Source organism: Triticum aestivum, chromosome 7A (genome assembly GCF_018294505.1).
Source record: "Triticum aestivum cultivar Chinese Spring chromosome 7A, IWGSC CS RefSeq v2.1, whole genome shotgun sequence".
In the NCBI taxonomy this organism is placed as follows: Eukaryota; Viridiplantae; Streptophyta; class Magnoliopsida; order Poales; family Poaceae; genus Triticum; species Triticum aestivum.
In genome coordinates, this window is record NC_057812.1 from 727,216,135 (window position 1) to 727,226,161 (window position 10,027).

General features: G+C 40.9%; 1 protein-coding gene across 8 annotated transcripts; it reads left to right on the forward strand.

The window, feature by feature from the left end:
• The first annotated feature begins 654 nt into the window (after positions 1 to 654).
• Positions 655 to 9,739, forward strand: LOC123149743 (uncharacterized). Of its 8 annotated transcripts, none has more exons than XM_044569452.1 (25): positions 656 to 911; positions 1,069 to 1,566; positions 1,763 to 1,985; positions 2,102 to 2,231; positions 2,351 to 2,944; positions 3,627 to 3,647; positions 3,748 to 3,806; positions 4,146 to 4,200; positions 4,310 to 4,346; positions 4,417 to 4,760; positions 4,849 to 4,980; positions 5,070 to 5,218; positions 5,301 to 5,387; positions 5,497 to 5,629; positions 6,192 to 6,626; positions 7,102 to 7,166; positions 7,253 to 7,307; positions 7,455 to 7,494; positions 7,611 to 7,933; positions 8,018 to 8,149; positions 8,296 to 8,441; positions 8,614 to 8,685; positions 8,842 to 8,930; positions 9,016 to 9,162; positions 9,287 to 9,739. In XM_044569452.1, exons 2-24 carry the CDS (start codon positions 1,125 to 1,127, stop codon positions 9,072 to 9,074), a joined length of 3,822 nt encoding a protein of 1,273 aa, XP_044425387.1. In that variant the 5' UTR covers positions 656 to 911; positions 1,069 to 1,124; the 3' UTR covers positions 9,075 to 9,162; positions 9,287 to 9,739. The 8 variants fall into 8 exon arrangements, with proteins under 8 accessions (XP_044425394.1, XP_044425387.1, XP_044425386.1 ...); XM_044569451.1 differs by having other exon boundaries at positions 1,118 to 1,566; XM_044569456.1 differs by having other exon boundaries at positions 1,118 to 1,566; positions 7,662 to 7,933.
• Positions 9,740 to 10,027: the final 288 nt, after the last annotated feature.

Below are 10,027 nucleotides of genomic sequence, written 5' to 3' on the forward strand. Positions count from 1 at the left end.
AGGGTGCATTTGGTTGAAAGGGCGGCCAGTGATGGGTTGGGATCGTTCAGAAAATAGACATGTTTGATTATAAAGCACTTGAATGGTTTTACTTAAAAAAAGAAAATGCTCTGAAGATGCTGAACCACCACCCCAAGAAATCGGCCAAATCATATGGTCACCCATTACATGCATGATCATGTGAGCATGACCGATGATCCCATCTCAAATAATTTGCTCATCTTTTATATACATCCAAATACTTGAATTGAATGGTTCCATCCAGAAAAAACTGGACGGTCCAAACCCATTCATATGACACCTTCAACCAAATGCACAACATCGCCCCGCTCTGTTGCGAGGCATTTGGTGCGGCGGCGATACTCAATGTTCTTCCTCCGGAAGTTCCTTCCCTCGAGGATTCAGTGCTGAACTGCTGATTCATGTCGGATCGCATGCCCCTAGTTTGTCAAACTGATGTCGCTATGTTTTGCAACAAGGGAAATTGGAAAAGACGGAGAGATGGATCGCTGTTCATACGGTCCGCGATAGGGAGATGGATCGCTGTTCATGCGGTCCGAGATGGAGAGATGGATCGCTGTTCATTCGGTCCCTGATCGAAAGCCCATCATCTTCTCCACCCCGTGACCTAGATTTACTGCTAGGTATCTCCAAGACTCCAATCCTCGTCTTCCCACCTCACTCCCACTCCCACTCCCAGGGTCAGCCGCCACCCCCTGCTCCCCTTGTCTCTCTCTCTCACCGCAGCAGAGTAGATCCGGGAGCCACACCCTACGGGATGCTCGCCGGAAAGCTGGGAGGAGCACTAGGGATGGATCATCTGCTTGCTTAGTCGAGGAGCGATTCGTTTAGTTCATCACATCTTTCCATCCGCATCCTCACCCCCATCTGGCAGCAAGCAACAATTCTAGGTAAATCTGATTTACTTTCGCCTACTACCTATTCCCCCCGATCTACTAGATCAGCGACAAGTAATATGGATCCGAGGAAGTAGTTGATTTATTGTACTTGGAGTCAACTCGTATTTTTTTGCAAACTAATGATTCGTGCGTGCTCTCATGTTTCAAGCGAGACTAAGATAGTACTGTACTCATATATAACTTGCCCAAGTGCCCAGTTAATTAATGGATCCCCGAGGTGGCATAACACAAATCGAGCTGGAGTACATGGTACACGATGAAGATGCAGAGCCCATTGCCCTGCCACTGCCACTTTTGGAGAAAATCACAAATTATTTTTCTCACGAGTTGATAATTGGAAGAGGTGGCTTCGCGGTGGTTTATAAGGTATCTCGGGTGCTGCTGCTGCTGCAGGCAGTGCTTGATAATGGCATTGTCACTGTGAAGAGGCTGTTCGATACGCACATGCATGAGGAACAATTCCAGGGTGAGGTGGAATGTCTCATGAAGGTGAAGCACAAAAACATTGTACGATTTCTTGGATATTGCGCCGACACGCAAGGGAACATTTCAGACTACAAAGGGAAAATGGTTATGGCAGATGTGCAGCAGCGGTTGCTCTGCTTTGAATATCTACCTAAAGGAAGTCTTGATGGTTATATAACAGGTAGGCTTATGTTTCCATTCTAATTTTCTTCACACGATATTTATTTGGTTGGTTCAACCTACTGGAGTGTAGTATATCCGTATGTGACTTACATAATTCACCCATATGATATACTATATTGCATTCAAAAGTTAAGGAACTCAATTATGTCAAATATATACTGAACTAGATCCATTTTTTCATCTCTCCTGTTTAGATTCACCCGGAGAACTTAACTGGAGAAAGCGATACGATATAATAAAGGGTATCTGTGAAGGGTTAAATTATCCTCACCAGAACAATATTCTGCACTTGGATCTAACACCCGGAAATATATTATTGGATGAGGATATGATGCCGAAAATTACTGATTTCGGATTGTCAAGGTGTTTTGAGGAAGACCAAACAGGGGTCATTACTAAAAATGTGGCCGGAACAAGGTAAGCCTGCCAAAGCATATGGAAAGCTTAATTTTTTGACTTATTCAACTGTAGTGTAAATTTATATTGCACTTGCTCTGCATATTACTAATGGACCAGACTATATATGTTTTCAGGGGATATTTGGCGCCGGAATGCTATAACAAGGAAATCGTACTCGCGCACAAGTTTGACTTATATAGTCTTGGTGTTATAATGATAGAGATACTGACCGGAAAGAAGGGGTGTCAAGTTACTATTGAGAATGTATGAACAATTTAGCCACCATTCCAAGTCAAATCTTACAAATAATGATCCTTGGCATTAGCAAAGTCTTTATTTTAGAAAGGCTGGTCCATTTTTATAACGTGGTTGCATTTTCATAGGTACTTCAAATTTGGAATAATACGGTGTTGGATGCACTGCAGTGGGGTCAAATACGAGTATGTGCGAAGATTGGGATGGAGTGCACAGAAGTCGATCCGGCAAAGAGACCAGCTAGTATGAAGCACATAATGGATTGGCTTGCTGAAATAGAATGTAGTACGCATGTAATCCCAGCAGGTGGGACAAGAGAGCTTCTTCTCGTTCACCCGTCCGCGCTTTGCTTCCCCTTTGAGCCCAACAAGGCTATCACATGCCCGCTGCAGCTAACAAATAACACCGATAAGCATGTTGCATTTAGGCTTATGGATAATAGCATGGAGTCTTCCTTCCTAAGGCTGCCATTGTATGACGTTATGCCACCTAACACACCTTACACTCTCATTGTGACAACACAAGAGAAAGAAGATCTACCACGAAAGTATATCATAGATGTGATCCTCCAAAGTGCTACATTAATATTGGGGGATGATGATCATATAAACACTTTCCGAAGCCAGCCAGACAAGTTTTTTCAAGAGACGGGGAATGATATACAGGTGGTGAAACGGAAAGCACTTTATACCTTGACACACATCGCAACGTCATTCTCTAAGGTAAAATATGATGAGCAAGCTCGGTGACATGCACAACACAGTTAGTTGTCAGCTGTTTTATGTATGTTTTTGCATACTCTTGTATTAACATTGAGATATTAAAAGAGAAAAGACAGTTTAGTCTTTCCACCAAGTATTTCCCCATGAAAATTGTTAATTGATGCATTTCATCGTCGCATTAGCAATGATATGTCCATCAAAATATACAAAGTAATCTTGCAAATTGCATCTTGAGGGAACATTGTTGGACTTCAATCTTTCCATCAAGTAATTAGGTGGGAAAGCAAAAATGAGCGTCAATCTCCGCCATTCTTTTTAGCACAATTAATATCTGCCATTCTTTTTCAACTTCTTTAGTAATCTATACAATGTTTTAAATAGCGGGCTATGGAAAATAGCGGCGAGCCTTCAAATCAGCTATAGCGGAGCTATAGCGGGCTAAAGCGGGCTATTTGTGAAGGCGACCATTTAGCGGCACCTTGCTGAAAAGGCTATAGCGGGCTATAGCAGAGCTATAGCCGGCTATTTGAAACTATGAATCTATATAATGGAAGATAGATAGATACAAGTTGGTCTCGCTTAAATTTGAAGGTTGATATATTTACTTTACCTTTTGCGTTGTTTTCACTTGTACTGTGTGGTGGTGGGACGGCGCATGCACACATGGTCATATATTTTGCAGCCAATTTTGTCCACAGTCAAGGTATAAATTCTTTATCTTCTCTATCTTGCTTACGATGTCTGTGCAGTAATACTTCTAGGTCGTTCCCGGCCAGATGTTAACAATAGCCTCTTTGACTCAGGTACACGTCTACATAGAAATGCATCTCAGTTGCTTGGACACAAACCGAGCCAAGCAGTGGTGAGTGCATTCTTTATACTTAGAAAATCCATATGCATGAACACACAGAAATCAAGATGAAGTGTTTCTTCTTGATCCGTTTACATTCTTGAATATACATGTGGCACCTCCACCTCAATATTTGTGGCAAGATCTTTGGAAATAAATATGATTGATATTTAATCATGGAAGAGGAACCAATGGCCTCTCGGGAATGGGCCTTTGATCAGTCCATAGTTTCATTCCGCATGGTTCCTAACTTGTGACTGAACACATGAATGAGATTTGCTTTTGTACGTGTAAGCAAGGGATGGTGCACATATATGGTTGGTGGTCAATTTGATTTTTGTTTTTGGGCAGGATAATAATAGGAGATGAAAATGGACACGTTGGCTTTTGGGACTATCCGACACAGGCATGTAGTAGTGTTGTTTTTTCTGATAAAGACTATTGATGCCTCTCAGGGGTATCCATGCTTTTGGTCACATTTGACTAACATGTTAATTATTTCTTTATCACCGCAGAAAAAAGTGGATGCGCTTAAAGTCTCAGCGAGTCGTGGTATGATTTCTGATTTCTCTTGCTACTTCTATTACTATTTTCAGCGAGCTGACTTATCCTGGTACTGCAGTTACGTGCATTAGATTCATTGAACGGAAGCAATGGATTGTTGCTGGGACAGAAGATGGGTATCTCCATGTGTACAGCTATGAAACAAGAATTCAGAAGATCACGAGTTTAAGAGTTGGTGCCATTGAGAATCTGGAGTCACGGGCTGCTCATACCCATCTGGCCATCCATCCAACCCAGCCATATTTGTTGTCGGTGTATGGTTTTAAAGTGAAACTTTGGGACTGGGACGTGGGCTGGGAGTGCATACAAACATTTGAGAATGAAGAGCTTATGACAATACTTCGAGTCGCATTTAACCCAAATGACACATTTGCGACTGCTTCGATGGATTGCACAGTGGAGGTATGTCACCCCTCCCCCCTCCTCAGCCCTGGAAGACAAGTATTGCTGGTTGACCTTTGATTTTCTTTGATTCTGATCCCCTATATAGGTTTGGAGTCTTGATTCTCCCGAATTTATATACACTCTAGTAGGGCATTCGAGCATAGTGAATTGCCTGGATTTCTTCACATGTGATGATCAGGAGTATTTGGTTACTGGCTCACATGATCAGACTGCAAAGGTCTGCTATTCACATGGAATAACAAACTAATGTAGGACGTGTACATATAGAGAGTGATCATAATACATCCTTTGTTTTGTTGAAATCAGATATGGGATCTGCGGAAGATGATGTGTATACATACACTTGAGGCTTTCGTATCTCCAGTAATGTCTCTCTTGTACCAACCCGATCTTCAGATTCTAATTACAGGTTCAAAAGATGGCGCTATTTATTTGTGGAGCACCACAAACTGCGGGTAATACAATATTCCACTGAATGTACTCAATCATACATGGATTTCCACTCTACTTGCTGACAAACGAAATTCCCATGCATAGGAATTATTCATGCCCCCCGACTCTTAATAGAGTCATCAAGATTGGTTGTGTTGGAGCTGTCTACCATATCGCATGTGTGATGGGAGGGTATATTTTCATGCTTTTGTTTTATTGCTAACAGCATATATTCTTAGCTGTACAGCCATGCTTCGTATTTTGTCATGCCAGACTTGTAATGTTATATGGGTATATGTAGGCTTGTGATTGGAAAAGAAAATGCAGTGGCAATTATGGATATCGATGATGTGAATTATCAGGAGCAACCAACTGATAAAAGTGAGCAGCAATTAAGTGCATGCACGACACACCATGCCGGAGACATGTCTAAGGTGACCTCATTAATTTTGTTTAGATGGAAGTGTGTCAAACGAGGGCAGCATTCTTGTACTCGGGAGCATGAAACATTGAACTAAAAAATAGTAAAAAAGTTTACGAAGTGTGATTGTTTTAACAACATGTTCATGTCTTGAACATGCGTGCAAATTTTTGTAGGGAAAAGACATGTGTTGTGTGCTGGGCAGAAGACTGTAAGTGCTAAAAGGAAGTCAAGACTTTTTAAAAATGTGTTAACTTTTTTAATTTTACTTTTGACCGTGGAGCATGTAAGGTCTGGTACAAAACTGAATTTCCATTAACTTAATGTTGTCGTCTTTTGTATGGTGTTTAAAATATGGGAAGTTGAGAGCTCACATACCAGGTTGACTTTTCTAGTTCAGTTGTAGTTTTTTTTTCTTTGAGGGGTAGTTCAGTTGTAGTTAGTCCTTTCAAGTTTCAAGAATGCAGATCGATATCTCATATTAAATGTAAAATCCATGTTGATGTAATAATCATCTTTTAATTTGTTCACGCCAGTGTGTGAAACCTTACCTATCCAATGTTTCATCTATTTAGCAGGAAAAGGCAGGGTCCATCAGCAAGCTACTTGATGTCCACCCGCTGGAACTCCGCTTCCCCTATTGTCCCAATGAGCCTATCCCTTGCTCACTGCACCTAACAAACAACACAGATGAAAATGTGGCATTTAGACTTGTAGACAAGAGTGGCAAGTCCCCATGGTGCTTCGCAAAGTTGCCGTTGTGCGGCATTGTACCTCACGGATCCACTTACACTTTGACTGTGACAATGAAGGAGGAGATGAAGCTAAAGGAAGAGACAGACTTTGATCTCGTTATTCAGAGCAGTTTATTGGGAGATAAGTACATCGAGGTATTCAATGACCAATCTGAGTCTGATACATTTTTCAAAGAAGCCAAACAGTTTGGGAATATGGTGCATGAAGTGACACTGAAAGCTGTTTATGTGCAGTACGGAGAGATCACATCTGAGGTGCGTTGGTTTTGAACACTGATTTTGTTATTTTTGGTGATGGCTCCTAGAATGTTATTTGTGGACGAAAATTTGCAAGAAGCTAAAACTCTTGATCACGTTTGACGTCCAACAATTTAGATTTTTTTTTTCTGAATTTACTGTTCATGGAGGGTGTAGAAAATCCACTATCTAACAGAAAAGAGTTGGAGAGGTAAGCATTTGACATAGTACAACATGAGTGGTTCACATAGTTGCCGACTATGTACAATAGAACGGCCACGCTGCCCAGTGTATAAAGATTGTTGAATAGTTATTCTACAGAATAGCTATACATATAATGTACACTAACTCGATCAGCACTTCTGTTTCTCCATCTCTTGACTTCAATAAATTTGCTTGCCTGCTGGCGATTAGAACAACAATGCACCAGCCACCTTGGTCAACTTAATTTCAGCTATTGTTTCTGAGTTTGACTGGTGTTTTGTTGGATCAGAATATATCTGTGAAGTACAATCCTGACTCTTTGTGGTCCCTGGATGCACATCCAACAGAACCTTGGTGGGTGCATATATTTTCATTCTTTTGTTCAAGTGAATGTGTTGGATGTTATTATACCCTACACTAAAATTTATGTTGTCACGAAGGATTTTAACAGGTCATAATAGTGGATATGCTCGCATATGGAACAATGAGATGAAGGCAAGCTAATGCAATCTCTACATATTTATAATTATGTTAATATTTCGTCTATATATACTGCTGCTCAATGTATATATGTTGAGAAGTGAAGAATTACGCATTGGCCTTTTCTGTTGAACTAACAAAGCCATTTTCTACGGCATGCAGTTCCTGATTAATTCGTTTAAAGTCTCAGATCAGGATGCAGGTATTCTTTCTGACTCATAACTAGGATTAATAGTTAAGCACAACTTGCATCCTCATATACTCATATAAATATACACTGCCATCGAGTACTAATTAAATTGACCACTGTAATTTCAGTAAGCTGCGTCAAATTTATTGCAAGAAGGCAACTGATTGTAGCTATGACAGATCGTGCTCACCTCCATGTGTATGACTGTTCATGTGTAACAAAAATCGAAAAGATCAGTTTTGAACGTGGTGATTACGGGACCAGTACACTACTAGCTGTTCATCCGATCCTACCATATGTGTTGGCATCAGGTTTAATGCTTTTAAACTGGGACCTGAGCTGGAAGACCACACGAATATTTGAGTCTGAGGCTGTCACAGCAGAGGCAGTTGCGTTCAACACAAGGGACACCAACAGTTTTGCGAGTGGGTCTTATGATGGCGAAGTACAGGTATTTTTTCCTTTTGCTAACTAAACTTTTGCGTTATGAAGGTAAGTTGTCTACTAGATTGAGTCCTTGTATATGCTTGTTCAGGTTTGGAGGTTCGATTCCTCCGACCCGGAATATTCTTTGCTTGGACATTTGAAGAAGGTGACATGCCTTGATTTTGTTACATGTGGAGATCAACAGTATTTGATCAGTGGATCTTATGACGCCACTGTCAAGGTAGATCTGCCATTGTCATCAAATACTACATTAGCTAATTAATACAGTATGTGCATCGCTTAATGCTAGTAGCAGAGGCCAGGACGATACTCCTTTTCGGAAAATAAATAATGCTGAAGTCCATACACTGTTTTTTTTCAAATCAGATCTGGGACTTGCAGAAAAGGGAGTGCATTTGTACGCTGGAAGCTATGTCGCCAGTTCATTGTGTCCTTGCCCATCCAAACCTTCCAGTTATAATTACAGGAACAGAACATGGCATCATTCATCTGTGGAACTCCACTGATTTCAGGTAATTACGAGTATCACGACATTGTGAATGCTCTTCCAACCTAGAACCCCACCCCATGTTGCTTCACATAAGCAATCAACTAATGATGTCATGGGTTGTGTTACTAAATCATAACATGTAGGTGCATATACGTATTCTTTTTATTTGTAACCGATTGCTCTATACCCGTCAGGCTAAAGAGAACCATTAGCTTAGGTGGCGGTGGACCTGTTATCACTCTCGGATGTTTGATGGGTTCACCAAGGTACCTATCCTTGTTTTTGTTTCATTTCCAGACTGACTAAGAGCTACATTCATGTATCATGCCGCAGATTTTAACATTCTTTTCCAAAAAAAAACGTATTCCAATTGCCTATCATAGCAAACTAGAGATGAGTATCTTTGTGACTTTGTCTGACAGGGTTGTGATTGGACAAGAGAACGCATTTTTTGCCATGGATATCCACGATGACTGGGGCGGCCAACCCCAGGGGAGAGATAATTTCATTGGTAAATTTCAGTGATTTTGTGTTTGATCCCGGGTGTTTCTTCCTCAGATTGTTCATCCTAATTTACTAGACAACAATGGTCCTAGGTTTGCTTGGTTCCTCTCTGGAGGAAGGGTTGCATGCCAAGAGACATAGACAGTGGTGAGTCGCACCGGCGGCTAACAATGCAGCCGCGCCGGTTGGGAGACGGGCGACCTTTTTTCATTTTGATCGATGTGAAGATGGAGCTCCAGGTCTGGACACAAGTACCTCTTGATTACTCGAGTGTAAAATGTTTGCAACTTAATTGTTATTTTGATAAGTATTTGAGTACACCTACAGCTAAATCCTGGGTGATTGTGCTTCAACAATTTACAGTGTATGTATTCCCATCAACGAATAATCATGGATGACCAGAGTAAGTATGTTGAAGGGATTCTGTTGCTGACACACAAGAGAAGCGATGTGGCGCTTTTGATCTTCTAGTCCCCGACTCAAGACGCAAGTTCCCATTCGAGCTCCTGCGTCCATGCAAAGAAACTCATTGTGTAGGAACTCTGTATAGAACCGAGCTTTCCTCTCACATCCTCGGTCGGGAACAGACATGTCACACTTGGTTGACAGTTACCATCTACATTATGTTATCATGCTTATTGTAATGCTTTGTTTGTTATGAACTTATAATACCTCAAGAGCGTGTTGGATAGCGATCTTTGGGTGGAGTATTAATTTTAGATGTAGTTGGATTAACGGTCTACACATCATGGACGTAATGTCTATACAAGATTGTGCTATGCATTTTATATAGAGTTTTCATGTGCTTCATGATTATACTAGTAGAATTTTTATATTATAGAATTTAGCTTGTATATTCCAATGATAAGCTTTCTCAAATGCTCTAGGTCTTTGTGAGCAACCAAGTTGGGTGCACACTCACTAGTTCACTTAGAGAGCTTTCATACACGCATAGCTCTAGTGCATTTGTTGCATGTCAATCCCTATTCCTTTCATTGATATCGACTATAATGTCTCTCCATTGCCTAATGGTCACTTTTTAATTGGTGTGAGACTTTATTTTTTTCGTTTGACTTCTCAATTAAACCTCCATCATCATTCTCT